This window comes from Varanus komodoensis, unplaced genomic scaffold (genome assembly GCF_004798865.1).
Source record: "Varanus komodoensis strain SLA01 unplaced genomic scaffold, ASM479886v1 scaffold8, whole genome shotgun sequence".
Classification (NCBI taxonomy): Eukaryota; Metazoa; Chordata; class Lepidosauria; order Squamata; family Varanidae; genus Varanus; species Varanus komodoensis.
The window spans coordinates 15,715,434-15,743,017 of NW_025336481.1; the positions used below are offsets into that span (position 1 = coordinate 15,715,434).

Genomic DNA, 27,584 nt, shown 5'->3' on the forward strand with positions numbered 1-27,584 from the left:
AGACACTGGCTTGCCCCCGTGCCTCCCTGCTTTGTGCCCACAGGTGCCCAGCAAACTGAGGGTGAAGAACTGTGGGTGGGAGTGGTGCATTCACTCCTGAGGAGACCCAGACAAATGCACCCCATCCTGCCCTTGCAGCAGGCACAAAGATGGGGCAATTGCAGCTGTGGGTGGGCAGCATGTTCAGTGGGCCCCTTCCAGAGAGACCCAGTGGGACACGCCTCTGCACCCTGCTCACAGCCTTGATCATCCCTCAGTCTGTTTGTCCCACCCAAACATGCTGCCTTCCCTTGATGCAGCACTTCCAGGAACTGCAGCAGGTGTGCGTGGGGGGGGGGGGGGGACTTGAGGATGCTTTTCCCTGTCATAGCCATGCGCAGTGGTGACCCCAAGATGTGCCTGCCTCCCTCTGCTTCATCTCGGTGAGTGGAGGGGGGGCAGTTCTCTCTGCCCCTTCTTTCCCAGCCCTTGGCCCCAGCCAAGCAGCAGCTTCTGCATCCCAGTTTGGTCTCCCCGCACTGTGCTCCTGCTGATGCCAGAAGACTTGGATTGCTGGAGGGCAAGCCCAATTTCCCAGCACAGGCAAGGAAGTGGATGACTGTTGATGCAAGTTGCTGCTTCCAGCGCCTGTCAGGCCAACTCTCCTGCAGCTCCTGTGGTGACCCCTCAACACTGGCAGGAGAACTGAGGATCCCACTGGGCCTGATCATGAGTTGGCCATAGCTGGACCCCGTTGGCAACTTTAATCCCTGGTGCTTCTCCACTGAGCAGTAAAATCAGCTGACAACTTCAGGCAGCCACTGAAACCTATAGATACTGACCACAAATGTTTATTGACTTGTTTATTATTGCATTTATGTCTTTCCCTGATAAAATGGGGCCAACTAGAAAGGGCAATAATGAAGGGATGACAAAGTGGCAGTTGGATCCACCAGCGCTTGTCTCTTGACACAGATGGAAGAACAGCACTGAGCTGTCTGTGAGGGCTTCTCGTGTTCTCATCTTGCAACAACCACCTAATACATTTCTGTGATCTAAAAAAAGATGGCAGGAGAATAGGAAAAGCACAAAATGATATGGAGATGCTTCATAAATTGGGAATGGTTGACACACATCAATCCCCCATTATCACCCTCATCATCCCACCTAATTCAGCATGCAAGGAACCCAAGGTAACTTACATGATCTTTCTCCTCTCTATGTTATCCTCACAACCACCTTGGGAGTTAGTCAGTGAAGTTCATGGCCGTGACAGGACCAGAACCCAGATGGGCAGACACCCAGCCCAGCACTACTGGTCACACTAATCCAGCAACCGGATGACAAACAGCACCTGAAATAGAATGTCACCGAGCAGAGTGCTCCTTGTAAGGGTGCCAGCCAGCCATGCAGTTTTGCAGGCACCCCGTTAAATCCATGTTCCCAAAAAGGATATTCAGCATTCTATCTTCAGTGAGCATGATCAATCCTCATTAGGGATGTTCTCAGGAGCCTCCCTGCTCCCCCTCCTTTTTTTTTTTTTTTAACTTCAAGAAACTTCAGGGTTCTCCAAGCCTTCTGCTTTCTTTCTCTGGCACATGAGTGGTGCCATTTTAGCTACATAAGTTCAGCATTTCACTATTGGCAAATACAGAATAACTGAATTTCTGCAGGACAAGCCATCCTTATTTTTTCCCAAAAAAGCACATTTTGGTCGCATAATTTTAAAGTTACAATGATATCATTGCAGTTCATGAACCCGTGAAAAATTCACTAAAATTTAATATGAACTCCATGCAGGATATTTTTAAAAGAAAAATGCTATTGAGTAAAGGTACAATCAACTGGAGGCTGTGAGTGGTAGGTCTTTTTTCTGTCAAAACATGCATAAGATTGCACCCTAAAAAAAGCAGTGCTATTCCTTTGATTCCCTGTTGTCAATTTGCAATGGGTTATCTCTGTGAATAATAGGTTTCCATACTCTTATTTAAATGTTCATGTGGTGGTAAGAAACGTCTCTGAGTAGGCTGCGTTAGATTCTTTAATGCGGCACAGTGCAATTATATTGAAAATATTATATAAATCGCAACATGTATTAAATGTCAAAATACCTATTCTGAATTATGAATCGAAATGACATTATTTAAAAACATGTGAGAAAGGCATCGTCATAATTATATGTTATCAACACAGAGACAGATTAGCTATTCTTTTAACATAATTAATTTTATGCACAATGCATTTGTTTGTGGTATTTGTCATTATTCATCAATATAATTATGAATCACTAAGAACTGTTTTCAAGAATCTTCTAAGTTATTTTAATTGCCTGTTGAATTTCCCTTATATCCATCCTTCAGTTCCTACCTCAGCTATTTATTGGGTGCTATCCAGTTTCATTCAAGCCACGGTGTAGATTTCCTTCCATTTTCTTTCATGTCAACCCCTTTTTTTCTGTTACCAATTCGGCAAAAAATCCAATCTGGCTTGCACATGGATGTCATTGAACAGTGCCCACTACTGAGACAGTTAGTGTGGCTAATTATGAATCTTTCCCCCACCCCAAAAGAGGACGTATAGCGCCATAACAAAGAGCAGAAGAGGGCACCTATTTGCATAATATTTGCATGTGTAAATATATACATGTAGATGCAAATTTAGAGAATTATAATAATTTACATAGAAACATAGTGCATCTCATGGAACACAAAAGATCTTTGTGCCTGCCTATTCCAGCGCCTGTTCAACTATGAAGTGCTAAGCAACCATTAGCCAGAATTGGGCAGGACAGCCTTACAGTGGAGGACTAGTCCCTGCAAGAGACGATACATGGCCACCTGGGTACAGTCCTTTCCAGTTTCATCCTTACTTCTAAATGCAGACTCGGGGGCACCCTGTAGGTTTAACTCCTTGATTAACTCCAGGGACTCCCCTTTCCAAAGGTACTTTATCTAGCTCATTCCATCATGGAACTCATGCAAAGCTGCATACAATGGATTCGCTAGATTTCCTAGGTATTGACCAGGGCTATTTAACTTCAGCAACCCTGCTATATTAACTGGCTTCTCACCACACTCTGGGTCTAGTGTCCATTCAGCTGGAAGACCTGCCTCTATTATTGGTTTCCTGCCCTTTTGCTATGGGTGCTAGCAAGTCAGAAAACTGCTGGTGCTCGAGGGTTGGAACTTTTGAGTATTCTGACTGAAGAATCCTGTCTGCTGATAGGATGTTTGCAACAAGGGTTATTATGTTCAAAGGTCCTTCAATGTATGCCACAATTCTGAAAATATGCAGAAAATGCTTAGTTTTATGAGAGACTCACTGTTCTTAAGATCATTGAAACCATCCAGACAAATGAAATGATTATGATGATGAGGAGGAGGAGGAGGAGGAGGAGGAGGAGGAGGAGGGGACTTTCAAGATTAAAAAACATTATTATGGCATTAGCTTTTATGGGCTATAGTCCACTTCCTCAACTGTAGAATGTGCATCCTATTAAAACCCTCATGCAAAGGTGATGTCCATGAAACAAGGATCTGTTGATTCCTAATTCTCATAGATGGCAAAAGAAGAAGGGGACGGCAGAGAATGAGGTGGCTGGATGGAGTCACTGAAGCAGTTGGTGTGAGCTTCGGTGGACTCCGGGGGATGGTGGAGGACAGGAGGGCCTGGAGGAATGCTGGGTCGAACACGACTTTGTGACTAACAACAACAAATTCTCATCTACCAATGTACAAAACAGCCCCATGACTGAAGCCACATGATGTCCTGTACAGCAGCACTGAACACAGCAGCACTGAATGCTTGCCAGAAACTGCGACTGGCCCTCTTTGAAGCCTGCAGGGCATAAATCAGTATGTAATCCATTTCGACTTTAACCCAAAATAAAAGAATAAAAGAAGCAGGCAGTGGGCAATACTGCACAAGCGCACTTAGCATGGTAAGGACCAACATCAGTGGGGAGAACTAAGGAAGACGACCAATGGAACATGACGCAATCTGGCATTATATGCATGTTCTAGGAACAGACTTTGGAGCTACTGGCAAAGGCAGCCCAAACATGCTGATGCGCCATTCTTGCCTGAAGGCGCTCTTCTACTGTCATTTGGGCATTTGAGCTCAAAAGGTTTCATCTGGTCTCAAAGAAGAGCCAGTGGAAGGCCAAACAAAGGAGGACAAAGTGCACCTGAAAGGTACCTCCCACACGCTCTGTTACAGCCTTCCCAACCCAGTACCCTCCAGGTGTGATGTGTTCCCCTGCAAGCCCCACTGGGACAGGCTGGCTCACTGGAAGTGAAGGGAAACAGTCCAGCGCATCCAGAGTGCATTCCACATCAGTGCTCCACATCACATCCCGTCTGCCCCAGTACGATTTTCTCCCCAAAATAAATAAATGAATTATTGTCTCATTTTGCTCCAAAATGAAAATGGGAGCAAGACTTTACTCCTCTGCCTCTGACCAGCAATTAAAACTAAATACCCTTTATCCCTCTCCTAGGCTGTGTTCCTAAGCTCAGAGGACAACTAATGCAGCTCTTTCCATGGCAGCAGAAGGACCAGTTGGATTTTCAGTTCCTAGTTCTGAGGTTGGCACATGGTCTCCATCCCAGAATTCAAAATATCCTATGACCCATCGAAAGCTGTTCAGGGTCTCACAGGATTACTCCTTCCTGAAGGGAGGTGAGACTCGATTGTTCTAAGCCGTATTTCTATTTTTCATTTAATGAGCAAAAAAATAAAAAAGTGTGAGTTATATTTATGTGATTTAGACGTAACTGGATCTAGCCTGAAAGGTACACACCCTCTTTATCTGATTTAAATTTATGTCCAATGTTTAACATCAATAAAATAATTAAGACTATAAGCCCTAAAGTATGGGGCATCAACTAATATTAATTATGCAGTAATTTCTATGCAAAAAGGTATGTGCCTGTGCTGTTTTATTTATTTAAAACTTTTATACCCTATCCACCACTGGCATCTCGGGATGGCTTACACTATTTTAATACAGGGGAGATTATTAGAAGTCCACCAGATCTGCATAATACTGAGCTGAACTGTCTATTATGTATAAAAAGGGGAACTGGTACTCAAGTTGAGATCAAGATCTTTTTAAGCTCTTAGAAACGGAAATCTAAGACCAAGAAATGTTTAGAGAATATTATTTCCTATTAAGATATTAGAAACTTAAGCAATGCTGTTTAACATCTTTTTTAAAAAAAATCAGGTAGTGTATATTTCAATATGCTATTTATTTATTTATTAAAACATTTCTATGCCGCCCCTTGCCGAAGCCGCACATTTCCAATAAAAATAAAAATTGATTCTTTCTCGCTAATTGTTAGTATGAAACAATTAATTCAATTCATTAACAATGCCTGATGCATGCTTTGATGGGAGTCCACTGATCAACTGTGAGTGAAAGGTTTCCCAAAAAGAGGGTATGGACAGGGCTTCCATGGGAGGTGGTTGAGGGTGTTCAAAGATAAGCTAGACATGCACATGGCGGGCAGAGCTGGCTGGAGCCGGGGGTCAGACTAGATGGCCCAGGAGATCCCTTCTGACTCGCGCTGTTTCTATGTTTCTATTTCTAAAGAACTATAATTTGAAAACACTTAGCAAAGGCAAAATCCAAAATGTGTTGTTCTGCGTCATTAACTCTATGGTGAACCTCTCCAAAATGACAGCCTTGTTAAGGGCTTGTAAACTCAAGGTTGTGGCTTCCTTTATGGATTCCCTTCTTTTCATATTTGGCCTTTTTTTTTCTGCTTCTGACTTTGACTTTCCCTAGCATGGTTGTCTTCAGGGAGACTTACCTTCTCATTATGTGCCCAAAGCATAGCAGCCTCAGTTCTATCATTTTTGCTTCTAGGATAATTTCTACCTTTATTTGAACTCGGACTCATTTGTTCATCTCTGTCACTCTGCTATGTCACCATGTTTTGAACACATCCATTTTCTTCCGGTCATTCTTCACTATCCAGCTTTTACACCCATAGATTGTGATTAGGCACACAACAGTGTTGATGATCTTGGCCTTGGGCTCCAAGTGAAACATCCTTACACTTGATGATATTTTCTAGTTCCTCCATTGCTGCTTTTCCAATTCTCAGCCTTCCTCAAATTTCTCGGCTGCAGTCTCCATTTGAATTGATGACTGAACTGAGCTACAGGAAATCTTTCACAGTGTTAATTTCTTGTTGCTAGCAATAATGTCCTGTACTTCTGTGTTCATTATTTTTGCTTTCTTAATAGTCAGCTGTAGTCTTGCTTTTGCATAGAAAAAGGACTCCCATCACCCAGGCCAGAATGTCCATGATCAGACAGCCTGAGGGCTGCAATTCAAAACAGCCGCAAGGAAGCAGACTGGAAAAGGCCACTGTAACTCCTACAGTGTATTGTTTTTTTGTTTGCACAAGTGAGTGAGAAGAGTTGCGTCTGCGAGCGACCTTCTCCTAAAGCAAAGGAGGTTACAAGGGAGAGCGCGCTGGGACAGCACCATACCGGTAAGCTACGCATTGTTTATTTTAAAAAAGCTCTTCTCCCCCTCCGGCCCCTCTTTAGCCAAAAAAGGTCTCAAAACCTTTCTAAAAGTATCAGTACAAAGGTTACCAGGAGTCCCACCTACATAATATAACACACAAGGGAAACGGGGAGCAAAGGAAGGGACACGCGAACGCAGCCCCCGGTCTTCCAAGTTCCACTTTGTTTCACGAGGCGGCGAGTGAGAAACAGTTTCTTTGCTACAGAGTGTCGGCCTGGCTGGCGTGCCTTTTGTTTCAACCCGGACTTCTGAACTTGAGGATGCTTCAGTGACTCGGAACGTTGTCGGTTACCTTATTGTACCTACGTTGAGATGATTGATTTTAAAGAGGATGAAGGCGGGGGCAAAAAAGTATTCCAACTAAGCAAATAAAAACTGCGGCGTTTCGAGCGCCGAGAAAGAGATACATTAAAAATGACCTCTGTTCAGACAATTTGACAGCTGAAGCGCAGTGGAGGGGAGAACAGAGAAGCCTCTGTCTGCGCATCTGGAACAAAAACAAGCCCCAAGGTGGCAAAGATCTTTCTTATTACACCGAAAGCCAGAACGCGGCCTGGCTTTCCGGAGAGCTGCAATCCTCTACCCGCTTACCTGGAAGTTGGTCCCAACTGAGCTCAGAAGGCTCATGGCTAAATAGACTTGCCCTAGACTTGCACCAAAGCTCCCCCAGTGCCTTTGCTCCATTCTTGCCTTGAGGGCAGAGACGGGAAAAGCGTGCTTGGCTTCAGCTCCTACAACGGAGCATGCTCAGCCCCTCCACATCCGTCCCCGCCTTTCGGTTTCAAGGACGGGGGTGGGGGGGAGAAAGAAGCTTTCCTACTGCCAAGACTCCCCTTCCTTGCTTTGCTTTGCGTTGCGTTGCGTTGCATTGCGGAGCGCGCCAGGCTTCGCGCATGCCAAACTGCAACGGCAACGGCGATGAACGGGGGCGCCCCGAGCGACCAGCCCTTCCCGGGCGCCGTGCAATGTAAGTGGTTGCGCAGCTTATCCGCGCTCCGGGGCCCGGGCGTTGGAGAAGCCGCCCGGAGCCTGCGCTCGGCCGGGCCCCGAAACCTGAGTAGCGGCAGAAGAAGCGAGCGCGTCGGCCGAGCCCGGGAACCTGGCTGCCAAGCGAGAGCGGGCCCGGGAACCTGGCTGGGAGGCGCCGCGAGCTGGAGCAGGAAGGCGGGCGCGGGCGGGAGAAGCGGCGAAGAGCTTGAATCTCGAGAGGCGGGAAGGGAAGGGAACGGCGGCTGCCGGTTCCGCGTTCGCGCGGCTCGCTGCGTGCAGGCTTGCTGCAGCGGCCGCCTGCACAGCCCGGGGGCGTGGGCAGATGCAAGCTGCGTGCTGCTTCGGAGCCATTTTGACGACGTCTCTGCAGCGTGCCGCGAGTGCGAGCTGCCTGGGTTGCAGCGAGCGTGCCAGCTGGCTGGCCGCAGCGCTTGGGCAGCAATCCTGTGCATATTGGCGGGGGAGGCCTACAATTCCCAGCCTGTCCCTGGTCATTCAGGATCAGAACACGAATAATGCGTTATAAGTAGCGATGTGCAGGCCCGGCGGGGAGGTGGGGGAGACAAGAATAAAGAAGAAGGGTTTCGTTTTATTTGGCGTGCGGGGCAGGGAGATCAGGAAAGAACTGTATTTTTTTGTTTTTTCCTGGGTCTTCACAGCTCTGAGTGTAACAAGGAACTATAATGCTGCTGGGAAAATTCATTCACTGCTGTAGCCCTGCGGATGGCAGCTCCTCTGGGAATGACGGGGGATTGATGCAGGTGGTGGGGAGGGCACCGGGCGGAAAACCTCAGAGTCCCTGTGATATAAAAGGTGTGTGCACTGCATCCGTGCAAACCTTCATTCTCCCACCTAACTGATAGAGCAGAAAGTTACGGACCAGTGTATTAGGGCGGGCTTCTGTTTAAGCCCTAGCTGGCTAATTCATGGAAGAGAAGGCTATCAGTGGCTGCTAGTCCTGATGCTTCCTGTATCAAAGGCAGCATTCCTATGTGCACAAGGGGGCGCTGGTTACTCATGTCCCACTTGTGGGTTTCTGGTGGTCAACTGGTTGGCCACTCTGAACAGAATGCTGGACTTGATGGACCCTCAGACTGATCCAACAGCTCTTCTTATCCATCAGCAAGCAGTAATTGCAGGAGACTACTTGGAATTCCATGCAGACCAGGGAGAGGATCAGCAGGGAAGGAATGGAGCATTCTTTTTCCGTGCACAGTATTTCTGTGGTGTAGTGGAACCAGCTCCCAAGGCACTTTTTACTATCGGGGATGCTAACATCATCTGACCCCTGCCCCAGCATACACAGCTGCTACCTTTGTGGATGAGGGGGAATGAATTTTCCTAGCAATAATACCTTGTATCCTGTTAGATTGCAAAGAAGTTGGACATGGCTTGGTCTTGAATAGGAAGCTAAGATCCATTAGCTTAACAGGTCCTGCAGTTGATGCGGATAGTAGAAAAGGTTCATTGATACAGATCAGCAGCACAGCTGCCTGAATTTTGATGGCAGCTTAGAAATCATGCGGGCTGCTGGAGGTTAGCTCTAGCATCCCTGCCAGCCTAGAAAAAGCCCCCCATCCCAATTGAAGTAAGTAGTACATACCTCTGAATGACATAGATAGAATTGTGGGGGGTACACCTCAAAATAAACCTCTTGAATTGCAGCATAAGGAGAGCATCTCTCTGCTTTTCCAGGTTTTATGTGTGTATGGCCAATTCTACCCATGATTTAGCTTCTAGTAATTTGTGGAGGGAGTGAAAACCTCAAGAATGACTGCCCAGAAGATGAAATTAGACCCAATTGATGGAAATTGCAGGGAATATGATTTTGGCAAGGAGACGCTTCCTAACTCAGAGAGGTATCCAAGCATGGAACAGACTCCCTTGCAAAATGGATGGCTCTCCAGCCTTTGAGAGTTTAAGCAGAGGTTGGGTAGCCATTAATCTGGGATGTTGTAGCTGCAACCTGGATTGTAGATCGTGAGTTGAGCAGGAATCGAACCAGGTGATCATCAGGGTTACCTACAACTAAATATTAGTGCTCTAATCACTTCCTTCACAAAATTTTATTGTGCAAAAATATAGCCCAATGATACTGGTGTAAGTTCTAGAAGTTATTGATGTCTCATTCTATCATCCTAGAGACTGAGAAATTACATCTTGGAATAGTTGGCCAATATTTCTAGTCTAGTGTCAATGTATTAATGTAAGCCTTCCAGAGACAAAAGTGATGGACGGCCTAGAAATAACCCAAATAAATATTTGCACCAACACTAAGGGAATATACCATGACCCGCCGCCCCATTCACTAAGTGCTTCCTTTAGTAATCTCCATTAGAATAATAACTATTACTACTATTACATTTCTATACCACCAGTTAAGTTCTCTGGGCAGTTCACAACATTTAAGTCACCCATCCAGATTTCAACCAGACCCAATCCTGCTTAGCTTCCAAGATCAGGCAGGATCATTAATACTATGCCAGAGTCTCCTCCTCCACAAGTACTTAATTACTAGATGAGAACTTTGTTTCCAGTAGCTCATAAGCCTTTTAATCATAAAGCATTTCATCAATCGTTCCTTGGATGACTATTACTCAGTCCAACCCGTGTATTTCACAGTTCCAGGAGGCACCACTGTCCTCGTGGAACTCACTCCAGATATCCACATTTGTGGTCTGTGCAAGCAACAGTTCAATAACCTGGATGCTTTTGTTGCTCACAAGAGAACTGGCTGTCAAATCTCGGGTGCAACAGCTGGTACCACCAGTACGGTGCAGTTTGTGGCAGAAGAAACAGTTCCAGCAGCACAGACCCAAACTGCAACAAGAACCATCACTTCAGAGACCCAGACCATCACAGGTAATATCCAGGTGCCACTGGAAGGTGTTCTTAAGAAAGAAGTAGCTGGAACAGAGGGCTTAAATCTCCCCTGTAGAACAGTACCCAATCAAGCCACATGTTTACTTATAAGTTACCGTAGCTGATGGCAGTTGGGGAGAGGGTGTATGTACTGTTGACTCTGAACTTTCAAGGACTTATACCTGGTTCTGAACCTGTTTGGGGAGTTCAGCACCATGAATAGCTCCTTAGGGGTTCAGACTAAGACCCAGAGTGAATACAACACTCCAAACATTGGATCCACCTGCCTCCACTGCTTCATAAGTCAAAAGAATGAGTGTAAGCTGAAGATTATGTATTTAATGTATTATAACTGATAGCCAGGTTCACACAACATGCTATAATCCCAGTCAGAGGTTGTATATTTAAAACAGCAGCTGAACACGCCTCACATGCAGTCCTGCTAATTGTGATTTAATTAAGCCACAGTGACCTGCCACATTGTGTGAACCCAATCAGTGCATGGAATTCCACTGTTAAGGGTGCTTCCTATACATGTTTAGATAAATAAAAGTCCTACAACTGCTATAGTGCTAGGTATTGTGGATTTTTTTTCTGTTTAAGCATGAATAGGATTGTGATCTAACTCTCATAATGAATTAAATATTCACTTCCAATTGGTCGTTTTATTGGATTAACTTGGTGGTATGTCTCTTACTGGCCAGGAAAAAAAATGCATTGGACGTCTCAGTATTGAAAGATTTTTTTTAATTACATGTTGATTTGCATAATGAATTGCAATGTTCAGGTGTTAAAATGTCATCATCGTATGCTTTTCAGTTTCTGCACCTGAGTTTGTTTTTGAGCATGGCTACCAGACCTACCTTCCTGGTGAGAACAGTGAGCCTCAGACTGCTACTGTGGTCACCACTCCACCAAAACCTCGCACCAAAAAGTCCACTGCATCAGCCGCACAAAAGAAGCTGGACTGCTGTTATCCAGGTAAAGTACAAGCCTTTGATAAAGGATGAGACAATCTGGGTTTGATAGAAATGTTCGCTTCCATTGTTTGGACTGATTGGTCACAGAATTCTAGAGCTGAGACAGACCTCAAAGGTAATCTAGTCCAATCCCTACCACTGCAGGAAATCCACTGCCGCTGTCTCCCCTGATGTGGTGCCCTGCAGATGTGTTGGACTGAGGAATTCTGGGAGTTGGAGTTCAGCACATCTGGGGGGGTGCCAGCTTCAGGAAGGCTGCAGTGCTACAGCATTCTTAATAGGTAGACAACTAGCCTTTCCATCAGAACCTCTAATGAAGGCAAGTTCGGCACCTCCTGTTCCACAGGCTACTGCTGGTCCCAGGTTGTAATTTTGATCTTGGGTAGGAAACGTTTATCTCCTCGAAGAATACGAAAGCAACATGGTGTACTGTAAACTCCCGCACTGATGGAAGGAGGTGAATTGGCTGCTAGTCTTTGAGGTGTCTTTGAAGAGCATTTCCTTCCTATTAGCTAGTGTCTGATTGGCATGAAAATATCTGGAAAGAACAAAGCAGTTCCCAATTAACGAGGCTCAGCTACCGTGGGAGGACAGGTTTTGAATACACATTGATGCAGGAACATTTCACTTAGAAAGATCTGGCTTATCAAGTCAGACCATCCCGTCTGTCCATCCCAGTATTTTCTGTTCCCAGAATATAGCTCTCCAAACTTTCAGGTATTTTTATACTGTGCAATAGCTGAAGCAATCTGGGCAGTTCACAGCCTACCAAGGAGATCCTGAAATGCTTTAGCAGGGATTAGACCTAAGGCTTTATGTATGAATCACATAAGCTCAGCCATTAAGCTGTGGCAATAGAGCCTTCTATAACAGCTTTCTACAATAGCCAAGTGCATCTTTGCATTTGCCAGTCATATCTTTTAGGGCACATTCCTGTGTATGTGTAGGTAGAAGAAAAGGGTGTTGTGATCTCCATCATGATTAGCCTATTGGCACTTAAAAATAATACCATGAATTGCATTTGACATCCTGCATTGTTTTAATCAGTGGCATAACCAGAAAATTCAAACAGGTTCCTGCTAGTGGCTTTTAATTAATTTATTGAACAAATGAACGTGTCTGCATGGAGGAAGTTGCTGAAAACAGAACATGTGCAGATGTACATCTGACCGCCACTGTTGGCCTGTTGACTGGTGGTGCTATGAGCATGGATACCACAGAGGACCTGTGGAATTGGCAAACACTCACTTCTGGGTTTACCTGCCACCGTTCTGCATGCAGTCGCAGGACGGCAAGGATCAACAGAGCTGCGAGCGGGTCCTCCTTTGGGAGTGAGGGGAGCTTTTAATTGTATTTCTGCAGAAGTCTCAGGGGCATCAAAGGACTTTGAAACTTGTGAATTGTTCTTTGAATTGTATTTACATTCTGCCCACTGCGCCGCTCCTCTCAGATGGAATGAGGAAATAAATTGGCATCGCTTAAATTAATTTTAATGAGTGAATGACATTAACACAAAGTTCCAACAAGATTCATGGAATGGCTTTTTAATTAATTTATTTAGCCATTGATCATACAATGCCAAGTCACGGGGGAGGAAAATATCCTTCCTTGTTTGATTAGGTCAGTTAACTTTATTTTAAAAATATGCAGTCATTGTCTTAGAATCTGTCTCTGTTTGAAAATCTTGACTGAATGTAATGGTGTGTCCGCAGCCTTACCGTCTCTTACAATTCAAGCACTTACAACTCAAGCAACACATCTGAAGACTTAGCACACGTGGAAGAAGTTGTTGGTGTGGTGTAGTTGAATGCAGCCTCTCCAATCTGGTGCCCTCCAAGTGTGTTGGATGGCAACACCCATCATTCCCGGCCAGCACAGACAATGGCTTGGAATGACCAGGACGACAGTCTAACGTGCCTACCTGCTGGGTACCACGTTAGGAAAGAATCATCTGAGTATAGAACATTGGGCCTCAAACAAGAGGAAATGGGTTAAAATGCTTATTTCGGTGCAAAGATTGCTGCAACGTGCCGAGGAAAGTCAGTCCCTTTCAGTGCTGGATCTGCCTCTCCAGGACCTGAGTATGGCCTCTCCTGGGGAGCCCAAGTTGGTTCTGTCCTCTGCCATGCAGTGCAATGACTGAGCGCCTCGATGCAGTTCTATGTCAGAGGAGCTGCCATATCTCCTCCTACCATTGCAGTGGAGAGCAAAGATGCGGAGCAAGATGGCTCTGCTTTGGCTCACTCCAGCATGAAATTGTGGGTGACACTTTTCTGCAAGCAATTAAAGGAAAGCACAGAAAGCGGGGGGGGGGTGGATTTTGTGACTACAGCTGGGGCAAACTATTTTGGAATCTGTCCCTCTAGTGCTCACAGACTTCCTCTTGTGCTCAGCCAGATCCTGCAAAGAGAGCAGGCACGAGTTTGCGAACCTTCACAAACCTCTGGTTGCACAAACAACGACCTTCCTTATTAAGAGAAGCTTCAGGATGCACAAAGGGGGCATTGTGAGTGGGGGCACCAGCCACCTTTCCTGAGGAACAGCCGTCTTCCCCACTCGCTTCTGCCTGCAGTGGCGCACAGGAGAAGGATGCGTCACAGGCAGGTGCAGCAGGCGGCCTTCCCAGCTCCCAGCCTTTTTCCCCACTTGCTACTGCCAGTGGTGGTGGCACTCAGGGGAAAGGGGTTCTGCTTGCATAGTGCATGGGTCTCGATCCCTGGCAAGCTCTCTGCAAACACTGGGCACACCTGGCAGGAACTCGGCCTCTGCTCTGCTGCAAAGCTGATCAGAGCTTAAGGAGCCAAGCCCAGACTAGGCTAGACTGTAAAGCTCCCTGGGTCACTGTTTCTTAGTCTGATCTACCGCACAGGCTTGTGTGAAGGGGTGGGCACTGCCTTGACTGCCTTGATTTCTGGGATGAAATGTGGATTAAAGATCAATCAAGAAATAATAGATGGTGTATGATTTTTTTTCCCAGGCTGTCAGTTTAAGACATCCTATGGTATGAAAGACATGGAGCGACATTTAAGAACACACACAGGTAAATAACTGGAGTTACAAAGGCTAATGGTTCTTTTAAGCCAGTGGACTCACATTTCTTAAGAGCAGTAAGTAATTTAGCAGTGGCTGGGACCACAAACCATCTTTGATTCCCACCCCCTCACATATGGACATCTTGCTAGGAAGGGACAAAGATTTCCCAGGATTTGTATTGTTTCACTGCAAGATGTCTGCAAGAGGAATGCAAAAACAATGGCTGGGTTCAGACAGTACATTAACCCTCATCTCAGTTGAGTATCAGTTGTCATTGAACCATGGATTGTTGTTAAAACATGGATTATTGTATTGTGTGAACCCAACCGTACTAATAAATCAGGATTTGCTAACTATGAACAACCCATAAAAAGAAGCCATAATTTGTTGTTGGGTTATAAACTGTGGGTTATTCAGGAATTATAAACCATGGTTTGATAGTGAATCTGGGTTCAAATAACACCAACCCATGAATGAACAACAACCCATGTTCAGCCCTTTATTATTATTATTATTTATTATTTTTCAATTTATATCCTGCCTTTTTCCTACAAAGGGCTCAAGGCAGCTTACATCTCCTCCTCCATCTTATTCCCACAGCAACAACCCTGTGAGGTAGGTTGGGCTGAGAGTCTGTGACGGGCCCAAAGTCACCCAGTTGGCTCCATGGCTGAGCGGGGACTCGAACCCAGATCCCCTGAGTCCCAGTCCCAGGCTCTTAACCACTACACCACACTGGCTTTAGTATGCATTACTGTGTTGTCTGAACCTAGTTTGATGTTTCAGCCACTGCTCACTTACTTAGGTTTCCCCATCCTCCCCTGAAATGTTTGCATTGTTTTCTGAATTGCTGAAAAATGTTCCGACTATTTTGGGGAGGGGGAGAATCGATGGCAATACTAGGATACACCTCTTTTAAAATAAATAAGCTATTAATTGGGAACCTTTAAAGTCTGAGAGACTGAAAGCCTTTCCTGCCAGTAAATAAAACTTAGGACAGTTTCTTAGAATGGAGAAAGAGCTACATGAAAGCTGAGAAACCACCGAATGGTTAGTGGAGGTGGTACCATCTGGGAAATCCAGAATGTGGCAGTAGAAGGGTTTGAATTTGCCCCTGTGTCTTTGCTTCTGTATCCTGATCTTGCCCAAAGTACTTGTTCCTCTGACTAACCCAGGTCGTTCCCAGCTCTGTGCTATTTTTAATTGGAGAGGCTGGGCAGTGAAGCTTGGACCTTCTACATACAAAACATGTATGTTGCTTTTGTTCTTGAACTAAATGTAAATATTAATTATCTGCATTAAACAAAATAAATGTCCTATAGCAACAAAATCTTTTCATGGTTATTAGTGTAATTTTGGTGTGCAAATATGGGTGAATATGTGAGAGATGTAATTGCATGCAGTGCTGCAAACAGATGTCGTTCCAAAGTGTTGTATCTTTATTTGCAAACATTCCTGATTTGCTAGAAGAGAGACAAATTATCATAGACAATATCCCCCAGTTGTATGTTTCAGTAGAGGATACATAACTTGACACATTCAGGATCCCCATCTGATCTTCACCCTGCTTCCTCTTCCATGTTGGGCTGCTGCTCTTCTTTTTCTAGGTGACAAGCCCCATAAATGTGATGTTTGCGGTAAGTGCTTCAGTCGCAAAGACAAGCTAAAAATGCACATGCGATCCCACAGTGGGGTGAAACCGTACAAGTGTAAATTCTGCGACTATGCAGCTGCTGAAAGCAGCAGTCTGAAGAAACACCAGCGCATCCATTCCAATGAGCGCCCTTTTAAATGCCAGATCTGCCCTTACGCCAGCCGTAACTCCAGCCAGCTCACTGTCCATCTTCGATCCCATACAGGTAAGTTGAATTTTTTTTCCTTAAATAGCAGCTTCGCTTGAGCAAAGTTTTTTAAAGCTTTCTTTGCCAATGTCAAATACTGTAAAGTCACCGAGATTAAAACTGTGACAAAGATCAATCTGTGGTTTAGAAAATTAAATGTGCTGCTGGCATTTTGACTCTGTACAGTTTGGCATCCAAAAGCGGACTCTTGGAACATGCAGTGCACTGGGCTTTCATCAGGAAAGTAGGTAAAAATCCAATAACAGACTCTTGCAATGCAGCCAGAGGCAGTTGGAAGGGTCAGCCTGTAAAATACAATGGCCTGGCAGCCGGTGTATCTTCATTAATGGAATGTGTATAATAAACATTTTACACCAAGGGTCTCCATTATTACGGAGACACATAGATTAGCAGAGCACAGCACATCATAATTTGAAAAATCTTCAGCCTGATCAATGAAATATGTAAGCAAATTGTGCCTACAGTTTTACAATCTTCCATTTATGAAGAACTATAAAATATTAACTGGTAAAGTAAATTAAACTATATGTGCCGGGCTTCTTAAAGAATAGCAGAAGGAAGTTGACAGAGGCACTCCCTATGTTTTATTCCAGTCTTAATCCATGCCAAGAAACTTTTTTGCTCTACCTCGGGGGATTGAGGGATAAATAGCAAAGGAACTTGGTTCAAGGCACTGACGGCAGAAGTAAGCCAACAGTGCTGTTCGGAGAAGTGGTATTAACAATAATTAGCTGTTAGCAAAACGAGAACCCCACCGCTCATACCGTGAAAGCTATTGATGGCGTGAGGTTTCTACACTGTGGCTGTGAGGAGGCAGTTGGAATCAGCTGTGGAGGGTGGTCTTGCAACTTCTTCCTTGCTTCTTCTGCGTTCTTCTCCAGACATGTCAATGCATTTCATGTGCTTAAAAAAAAAAAAATCAAAAGAGTATCTATTTTGCACATTTGTGAATGTGAGGTCATGAGGCACCCCCAAAAGGATATTTCTGAATTGGGAAAATGGCCATCAAAATGGCAAGCATGGTTCAGGGTGGGCCCAAAGTTGTAAAAATGGGCAACGTTGAGGCTGAGCTGTCAGGATCTGACCTAGAGTGCCTGATCAAGGAAGAGACCTTGGGGTGGTGTTGGACAGTTCTGTGCAAATGTTGACCCAGTGCATGGCTGCTTTGAAAAAGACCAATTCCATGTTAGTCATACTTAGAAAAACTGCCAATACCCCACTGCCTTTAAACAAATTGATGTTATGACTGTTCTTAGACTCCTGTGTGTCCGATTCTGGTCAGTACACCTAAAATAGATATTGTAAAGTTGGAAAGGGGTTCAGAAAAGGGCAACTAAATGATCAAGGAGTTGGCCCAGCTCCCTCAAGAGGAAAGGTTGCAACAGTTGGAATTCTTTAGCCTTGGAAGAAAGGTGAGTAAGAAGAGACATGACAGAGATGTACAGTATTTTGCATGGTGGGGTGAAAGTAGATAGGGAGGTGTTTCTCCCTCTCTCATGGTGCTGGAACCAAGGGTCATCCAATGAAACTGATTGGTGAGAACTTCAGGACAGGTAAGAAGGACAACAGGGAAGAGGAAGTGAACCTGTTGACTTCACTTGTACAAGATGTAGTGATGGTCAGGTTTGGAAGGCTTTAAAAGGAGATGGGACAGACTCATAAAGAAAGCTATCACTGGCTATTAGTCTCGATGGCTCTACCCAAGTCCATTGCCAGAGGCAGTATGCCTAGGGAGCACCTTGAGCAGCAAGGTGCTGTCGTTTGTGAGTTTCCTGTGTGCAGCTGGTTGGCCACTGTGGACAGAATGCCAGACAGAACAGACCTTAGCCTGATCCAGCAGGGCTTTCCTTAGGTAATGTCTGAGTCACAAGTAGCACTACAGACCTGTATCTGTCTGCTCAGGAGTAAATCCCACTGAGTTCAGAGGGCCTGATTCCCAGGTAAGACTGATCTACAGACTGTCCTTTTCCTAGAAATATTCCCTTTTTAAAGACATTGGTTGACTGGGAGAAGATTTCCACTAAGGACAAAGCAAGATTTACTGCATTTCTTATGGTTTTTTACTGTGGCTTTTCAGGGCGTCAGAAATAAAGTGCTGTATTTGCTCCACTTTGATATGGGAGCAAAATGAGACCTCTGGCATTAGAGGACCAACTCCACCACCCTTAGTTGGCTGGTTGTACTGCATTTTCTAACTATTTGGAAACACATGTGCTGACCAGGCACACTTACAGGCCCCTTCCCAGACCTTCGTGTCCCTCACATGAAGTTCTAACCAGAAGCCAGAGATGCTGGGGCTACATTGTGCGCATAATGGAACAATGCTGCCAGGTTCTGTAGGTTTTCTGTGCACCTTGGTTTGCGTGCAGCCCATGCTGGCAAGTTGTGAGATTTGTTTGGTTAAACAGAAGTCCAGTAAGCTGTGTCCACTGTGAAATTGTACCTGCACAATGCTGTTATCGCTTGATCCTGATGTCTGTAATTGCAATTCAAATTCACTTGTCTTGTGGGCAGGTGATGCTCCCTTCCAGTGCCATTTCTGCAGCGCCAAATTTAAAATCAACTCGGATTTGAAGAGACACATGCGCGTACACACCGGGGAGAAGCCCTACCAGTGCGAGTTCTGCGACGTGCGCTGTGCAATGAAAGGCAACTTGAAATCACACATTCGCATCAAGCACAACATGGAGAACACCTTCCGATGCCTGGAGTGCGAATTCCAGTGTGGGAACAAGACAAGCCTCCGGCAGCATCTGCGCACCCACCAACCCGAGCAGCCGGTGAAGTGCTTGGAGTGCAGCTACTCCTGCTCCAACAAGGCGACCCTCAAGGTGCACGAGAGAATCCACTTCAAGGATCGCCCGTTCAAATGCGAATTCTGCAGCTTTGACACCAAACAGCGGAGCAACCTGACTACACACATGAAGAAGGCACACCAGGATAAAGTCAAGGTTAAGAAGAAAACCACCGATAAAATGGAAGGAGAGCGGTTGAAGGAAGGTGGCTCTAGGCAAGTTGCCAAGCTGGAGGCCAAGAAAGCATTCAGATGCGATCTCTGCGAGGCCTCATTTGTCCGAGAGGATTCTCTGCGGAGCCATAAGAGGCAGCACGTTGCACTTAATGGGGCTAAAAATACCGAGCTGGCCGTCTTGCAGTTCCAGATGGCCCCTGATAGGTCAGCTGGTGCACCGATCACCGTCAGCCATCTCCAGGTGCCGCTACATGCTGCCTCTTATGGTGAAGGACAGGTCAAGATTATAGTTGGACACCAGATGCCTCCAGCCAGTGGACTGGTCCAAGCAGCTTCAGTCAACATTGTGCCTCCTGCCTTAATAAGTCAGAGCCAGGAAGACCTGTCTGGCCATAACCAGCTACAGATACTTCAGCAAGTGAGCTTGCTTGCGCCTTCTCTTCCGTCAGGTTCTCAAGCCGAAAGCCTTGCAGTGGGCCAGCCGGCAGTGCTCCTCACAACCCAAGATGGAGCTGACCAAAGCACACCGAGCCAGGCCCTGATTCCCACCATCCCAGTGGGCAACCACGAAGTCCCAGCCAGCCAGGCTTTCATCAATGGTGCTGGGATAAGCTGCTCAGACTTGGAAGGACTCAGTGCTTTGATTCAGGAAGGGGCAGGAGAAGTGACCGTGGTGAGTGATGAGGACCCGAGCATTGCGGGATCAACATCGGCTCCACCTATCTTTTCTTCTTCTTCTCTCCCAGATGCATCCAAGCAAGCCTACTCCATCATCCAAAGTGGAACTCATGCAAGCTTGCTCTGTCCTGCAGACTCCATTCCAGATTAGTCCAGGGAAGGCCAATCCAACACCCTGTCAGCACATTAAAGGCAGCCCTGGAGGCTTTCATGGTTGGGATGTAGAGTTGAGCAGGCAGAGACAGTGGAATCTCGTAGCTCCAGTCCATTTCGCTGCTCCATGCCTTCTCGGAAAGAGTTCCCTTACCATACACGTAGCTGGCCCAGGGATGTTGCTGCCTGTGGGACTGGAAAGTCTGTGGAAGAGCACGAGATTCTATGATGCACTGCAACTTGGTTTTTATAACCTGATTACACATGGTTCATTTTTACCTTTTCCAGCTCTGAACCTCTTGTTTGGTCCGGGACAATGTTTCACAACCAAAATGCTGCACATTAGCATTTCTTGTGTTACATGAACATTTTTGCCTTAAGGAACTATCTGTGAAAGAGGTTGCATTGCAAAGATCGTCAAGCTTTACAACCAGCTCTAGCCTTGATAAATAACCTAATGCAGCCTTTGCCAATCTGGTGCCCTCCAGATGTCTTGGACTACAACTCCCATTATCCCCAGCTAAACTGATTAAGGTTGGCCCAGTGAACCCCATGGAAAAGTATGTTTCGTTTTTTTCCCTGTCTTTACTTGCAGTTTGCAAACTTTCACTTCACTTCGAACATACACATATTTTAAACTGAAAATAATGACATGATCTGAAACTAAAATTCTGTGTTGGAATGTACTACAGTATAATCTTGCAGGCACTCAGGAAATTGGCTTTGCTGAAGTGCCCTTCATGGTATCTTGCCATGAAGCCTGGAGATAAGTAAGAACATTCTTAGTTGCTTCTGTTAAAGCTTAGGAGCCAGGCCTAAGGATTGGCTCAAAGCAGCTGCCAGTCAGATACACAGATATCAGCTCCACACAAATATCGGGTGATCTGTATCCAGGCTGGGGAGCAACAGAATAAACCTGAACTATGTGCCATTGTCTGCTGGTGCCAAACTGTGTTGCCTGAAAATAGAGTAGCGCATTCCACACATGAGCAATCTTGTTTTACAGCCATGGCACACATGCTGCCGGTGTCTAACAGTAGGGTCAGATGTTGCAGATTGGGGGCATTTTGGCAGTAACAGAAAGAGCTATGAAGAATAAGAAGCACATGCGTCCCGCCGTTTAATGGGCACATGAAGGAAGCTCTTCTGAGGAGCAGAGGTCACCCCCATTTCTGCAGTGTTCAGTGGAGTGAGTGGCTAATCCATGTTTTTGAGGCATGAACCAATGACACAACGTGTCACCTGTCGAGCCCAACACTAAACTTCGCAGTGCAGCCCACTATGAACTTCTGGTAGGCCTCAATAAAAATGTTTGACTTGGTGGGTCATGTTATATTGGTCCATATGAGGTCATTGTCTTGGAGTAGTTTGATCCAGAAATGGTTTTTTCGGCTTGTATGCAGTACGTGTGTGTAGAGAGATCTGCATTCCACTTTTTACTTGTTTTCCGCATGTGCACTGGGGGAAGGCTGGGATGTGGTATTTCATGTCATCTGTAGGTGGTGCTAGAACTCAAGCTGAACTTTGAGCCGAAATGCATTACTTTAAGGATCAGTTTCTCAGTAGCTGCTTCCTGCCAGAGATGGAACAGTGCTGCTTCTTTCACCATAATCCATGTACTTGCTACAAGTGATAACTTTCAAAGAAAAGCAATTCTTCCTAAGTGGCCCTTCATCAAAAAGTTAGCAATCTATTCACCAGAACATAGGGATTTCATTAGAGGTAATTAAAATTAAGCTGGCTTGAATAGTGCACAATTCAGATTTGTGGAAATGGTGCAGAACCTAGGACTTAGAAATGCAAATGTGTACGTGCTCACCGACACATATATCAAGCCAATTTCTCACCATAAAGTTAGCAAAACAAGGGACCAGCTTGTAATAACTCTCATTTGTTCCTTCTGCGCTTGCTCTGGTAAAACACAAGTGCACGCATCAACAAACCGTGAGTGAAACTCCCTGAGGGACCTAGATGAATCATTTATAACATCAGACCTCTGCTCTAATCCCTACGAGTTTCTCATGCGAAAGTGTGACCAAGAAACTAACCCTTGGCTTGGGTAAGACTATGCAGTTGGTGCTGATTTGTTCTGGGCTGAAATTGCTCATTTTTATCACGTGAATGCCAATCAGCAGTGGAGCTCATGTGAAAAGGTAGCTTTACCTACTCGGGTAAAGTATGCTACTCAGAGTTTTTGGCACAAACATGAAGAAGCCAGATGCATCTTGGTTACAGGTTGTTGGGTTTTGGGTTGGGGGCTGGGGTTACCCACAATGTGCCTCTTGTGTTACTGCAGTACCAGTACTCTCCCACACAGGAACGTAATGCCACAAGCAGGTTCTCTAACCACACTATCCGCCGTTCACTTTTTCGCAGAAACATGTATTGGCCTTTTTCAGTGGTAGCAAACGGGCATGTTTGTCTCTGGTAAGGACCGACTGGCCCATGACCCTGGGTTCTTGAATAGTTCTGTCAGATAAACAGGAAAGATAACCTGGGCGAAAATGAAGAAGGTGACAATTCTCAAGTGCCGTTCTCTGCACCACACTGGGTGTTGTGTTTAAAGACACTGTTTCTCGGAGCTCACTTTCTAACAGAAGAAGGTCTTGGCATCAGCTGAGTGGAGTTGATCTCAGGGTGTGATCTAATGGAAATTTAATCATTGATGAGTAGAGAGCAAAATCTGAGCAGAGAGGCCCAGAAAAGCACATACCCAGTCATATCCAGTGGTTGCTCAAATGGAAAGCAACTTGCACAACCAATCTTTTCCTTCCCTCCTGCCCCTTGTATCCCTGCAAAAACTCCAGTGTGGGAGAGGGGTCTCCTGTACAGCATGGACTGTGTTGGACAGAATCACATTGTGAAGGAATGTCCTAAAAATTAAGTAGGAGACATTGTGCCAGCAAACATCTGCTAGCACGAGGTTCCTCTGCCTGATTTTGGACAATACGCATCTCCTGCTGCAGTTCTGTTTGGTGCTGCCCACACTTCAGCAGGGCTCCTTCCACCCCCTGGAAAAGGGTATGGGGGGGTGAGAGACAGGTAGTTGTCTGAACCTTCTTCTACTCATGTGATTCCTGGATGCAACCAATTGTCTGTAGCATATACATCCAGATTGTGCTTTCTCATATTCATGAAGCTCAGTTTTTGGTGCTGTTGCAGATGGGAGGCTTTTCCTGAATCTACAGAAAATGTCCTGTTACTCCCCATTATGCATAATATCCTACCAAGCCTTAATGTGATTTTATGTCCATTAAAGTCATTGCCATCAATTATGTTATTTCATTGGGAGCACTTAGTGGAGAGCTTCCAATATCCACCCTCCAGTTGAATTGACAACCATACTGTGATTTTTGTGTGCCAGTCTCCCACAGCATCTGATCTCATTAGTTTTCATTTACCGTTCAACACATCTTCATCCCTCTGTTGCTTTTGTAAGGAGCAGCTCTTTGCAAAAATAAAAAATGAAGTCTTTGAAAGGCTTTAATAGTGCATGCAAGTCAGCATCTTTTCATATTTTTCCTTATGGCCTCAATGTAGTCTTTGAAGGAAACCAAGGTGGTTAACATGTTCTTCCTCATTTTATCCTCACAGCGGCCCTGTGAGGCAGGTCAGACTGAGAGGCAGAAATTGGCCCAGAGTCAGCTGGTAACTTCATGGCTAGAACTAGGGTCGTCAAGCCCCAGTACTCTGTGCTAACTGCTGCACCACATGGGCCTTCACTTGCAGATTCTGTGGTTTCATGGAACAGCATTTGTCTGTAGAGCTAGTCACAAAGACTTCTGTCAGGAAGCCTGCTCAGAACTCTGCATACCTACTCAAGTGGAAGCAGGCTGGTTTCCACCTTTCCAGCCTTTCGACAGGCATTAGAAGAAACCTTTGTTTTTCCTTTTGAGAGTTGCATCCTCAGTTATTTTCTGTTCCCTCTTTTTTTCTACAGGGTTCTTTATTATATGTCCATCCCATGAGTTTTCCTGCTAGGAACTCAAGACAACTTAGATAAACCTCTCAATTTTATCACAACAACCCTGCAAGGTAGGTTAGGCTGAGTCAGCAACTGACCCAGCCAGGAGGCACCTTTCAGAAGAGATCCCCACCCCCCACTGTTGGACATGGCCACCCTCCATCCTGGTGCCTTTACTACTGACTGCTCCCATTTCAGTGACTGCTACCGTAAGTCCTCTTATGTCACCGGTTCCACTGGACCTATGTGCTGAGAAGGGCCAAGATAGGCCTGTAGAAAGGGTCTCGACTGTCTTCTAGATGATGGCCCTGCTTCTCACAAAAATGCTCCTGCCAAAAGTTGCAGGTGCAGGTAATCACCCAGAAACACAGCACACTTCTCAAGGCCTTAAATTTCCAGGCTGTTCATAAGTAAACTTAGGAAAACCACCTGCCTCTTAATCTGTGTCCATCTTAGCTAGTCCAGGAGGTGGCTGGTAGACCAAGAGGTGAGTGAGCTATTATGCCTTCTCATCAACACCTTCAGAAAGGGCAGGTAACCTCCCTGCTTGAAGGAAGCTATTGTACAGCCGCTCCTTAAGAAACCAAATGTGAACCCTCTGGACCTTGACAACTTCAGATTCCTCTCAAATATACCATTTCTTTGTAAGGTGATTGAAAAGGCAAAGTCTCTTCAGTTCCAGGCAGTCCTGAGTTATACTGACTTTCTGGACTCATTTGAAACTGGCCTCAGCGTGGAACGAAGTTGAGTCTGCTTTGGTCACCCTAGTGGATGATTTATGACTCAGAGTTGAAAGGGGCAGTGTGTCCCTCTTGGTTCTGTTGGATCTCTCAGAGACCTTCAGTGCTATCGATCACAGTATTCTTCTGGATCATCGGAGGGAGTTGGGAGTTGGAGGCATGGCCTTGCAGTGGTTCCGTTCCTACCTGTCAAGGTCAGTTCCAGATGGTGATGCTTGAAGGATGTTGCTCCTCTAAGAAGGAGCTGACCTGCGGAGTCCCAAAGCGCCATTTTGTCTTTAATACAACGACAAAATTGGCATGGGCAGCAGGAGCCTAGAAAGAGGTACGGTCAAGGGGCAGGCCATAGTCAGGAACTGGGGGTGCAGTTCCAGCTCCAAACAAGGCAGAGACACAGTCACGGACAAGCAAAAGGTCAAGAGTCCGGAAGGCAAACCGAGCAGGCACCTCAGGCAGGGTAACCAGGCAGGATTCAGGAGCAGCAGCAGGAGTGCAGGTGAGACAAGTAGGGAGGCACGAACTGGGTCAGGGGAGATGCAAGCCCTGGGGCTCACTACCACAAGCAGGAAGACCTGTGCTGCTGAGGCAACGTGGCACGAATCAAGCAAGACGTTGGAGCTGGACCACACAGCAGCCAGCAGGAAAATCTGCATTACTGTGAAGGGAAGAGCTTGCTCTTACATAGCTTTCCCCATGGGTCTCCCAGCCAGCGCTCATCCGAGGGCCAGATCCTGCAAATCCTGCCGTGTCCTCTCTGGTTCTGGCCACCAGATGGGGCCCTGGAGCTGCCCAGACCTTGACGCAGAAGTTTTTCTGGGCAGAGGCAAAACCCCTACATGCGAGTCTACAGATGATCGCTCGGAAAGCCGTGCTTACAGGCCAGCATCCTGTTTGTGTTCACTCAGATGCCCTGTTTATCATGGGGTCAGCTGGCTAGTGAAACCAGTGGGGTTCCCTTTAGTCGGTTTCATCATATTAAAATTTTACATAATTTTTGTGTCATTGTTGTAAATCCAAGTATATGGAGAAAGAATATGGGTTTTAATTGGAACGAACACACACACACATACACACACACACGAACGAGACAGGCAGTAAAATTACTTTTTGGTGATGACTTTGCATGGAAAGTGCTCTGCAGAGAACAATTTCCTCATTGATTAGCTTTCCTGGTTAATAGCCTCTATGGCCATTTAGTGGACAGTTCAGTTTTACATTCATATGTAAATCCTAATGGCTTGGCAGACAGATGAACAGGAGGAAACGGAGAAAATGAGGTGAAAATAAGATGGCAGCTTGTATAAGAACTCTAGAACTTGCTTATAGTCAAATTAAAATGCTTACATCTTGGGAAAATCCATAATGCCTAGTGAGTGAATCTTCCCCTAAAGAGCTAAGAATTAATCATGTCTTAACATCTGAAACGATTAATCTTAATTTCTTATGAAAATTTCTGTCCATATCCATTACAACAGGGCCTTTGAGATCTAAGCATTAAACATTCAGGCTCTGCTGTCAGCTTTTTTTTTACTTTTTTATGATGACTTTCCCCATCTATCCATCCCTGCTCTGAACTCACAGCAGGCTGGAATGATACCTGCTATGGGGCATTGTGGAAGATCCAAACAGGTGACTCAGCTGCCAACACAGCAAAGAGACTCAGAGAAGCAGAAGCACCAGCAGCTGTACCACCATGGCTATTTCTAATGGTGGATCCTATCTTGGACAAATTGTGGAAGAACTTCTCCTCTATGGGAGATAGTTGGTAAAACATTTGTCTTGTTTTCTCTGCCTGCAAATAGTTTGGAGAATTTTGGAAGACAACTTGCATTCACTTGTCTCCTAATGCAATGCTATAGTGGGTCTGCATAATCAAGAGCCAGCCACACTGGACTCATAAGCTCCCTTCTACTCCAGCTGTAAACCTATGAAGAGTTTAGATACTCTTCTGCTTCCATTTAACCACAGCTTGCCATGTCATCTAGACCTGGAACTCTGCTTAGAATTAACTGAGGTTAGTTAAACAAACTAGCTTCAGAAGTCAAGATTATGATTTAGCTGGTTTTAAACTAACCACAGTTACTTTTAAATCTGTCAAACCAAACAATATGACAAGCCATGATTTACAAAAACTAGAGGAAGAAGCTTCCAAATAAGCATGCACAGGAATCAGGCTGAAAATATGTACTGAGATCGAAAGTGGTGGCCCTCCATACAACTCTTCTATTCATTCTCATTCTTGCCTTTCCAGCTGAAGGCAGAAGACTGGATTCTAAATTTGCAGGGTTTAAATAGCTAATGACAAAGATGTAACTCAATTATTTGGAGCGTCTTTCTTTGCAGATCATTATGTACCACCAAAAGAGCTTTTGTACCACCAAAGAAGTGACCCAAAGTTGCATTTCTCAGTTTAGAGGGTGCTTTAAAATACTATTTTTCATTGTTAGGTTATAAAAACGTTAACTACTTTACATTTTTAATAAAAATGAGTGTCTGTGCAGTTAATATACATTAATTTCTTAGAAATGGGGTTCTGATTTATTTTTAAAACAGTTGTGAAAACTAGCAATCCCGAGGCACGCAAGTATTGCTTCCCTATGAGATGAACATTTATTAGACTATGCTCTATTTTCTTTATAATATAATCTTGGCACAAGGCCACCATGTGAGTCTGTTGGGCAACCCTGCCAGTGCCAGGTTCACCCATAAGATGTCACTAACTGACCTGGCCTTGAGGCTTCTTCTCAATTGTAGCTTGGAGGCCAGGAAAGGAAAAGAGGAAACTCTCTGTTGTTCTTAACACATCTCCCACTTCCTACCATGAGTGA

General features: G+C 45.3%; 1 protein-coding gene and 1 long non-coding RNA gene across 2 annotated transcripts; one reads left to right on the plus strand and one right to left on the minus strand.

Moving 5' to 3' along the window:
- Positions 1-814: 814 nt before the first annotated feature.
- LOC123036421 lies at positions 815-7,291 on the minus strand. The gene is made up of 3 exons (XR_006417138.1): positions 7,115-7,291; positions 1,182-1,333; positions 815-1,034 (listed from the first exon to the last, which is right to left on the minus strand). It is a non-coding gene; the product is annotated as an uncharacterized LOC123036421 (long non-coding RNA).
- Positions 7,292-7,373: 82 nt separating this feature from the next.
- ZFP64 (ZFP64 zinc finger protein) lies at positions 7,374-20,988 on the plus strand. The gene is made up of 6 exons (XM_044455665.1): positions 7,374-7,490; positions 10,136-10,375; positions 11,195-11,356; positions 14,333-14,395; positions 15,996-16,247; positions 18,765-20,988. The coding sequence occupies exons 1-6, from the start codon at positions 7,442-7,444 to the stop codon at positions 20,048-20,050; spliced, it is 2,052 nt and encodes a 683-aa protein (XP_044311600.1). The 5' UTR covers positions 7,374-7,441; the 3' UTR covers positions 20,051-20,988.
- The last annotated feature ends 6,596 nt before the right edge of the window (positions 20,989-27,584 follow it).

Bases quoted from the DNA above. Each gene is read 5' to 3' on its own strand.
- ZFP64 (XM_044455665.1), top strand. From the start codon at position 7,442: ATGAACGGGGGCGCCCCGAGCGACCAGCCCTTCCCGGGCGCCGTGCAA. The intron at 11,357-14,332 runs GTAAAGTACAAG...TTTTTTTCCCAG, and splicing joins GCTGGACTGCTGTTATCCAG to GCTGTCAGTTTAAGACATCC. The intron at 14,396-15,995 runs GTAAATAACTGG...TTCTTTTTCTAG, and splicing joins ACATTTAAGAACACACACAG to GTGACAAGCCCCATAAATGT.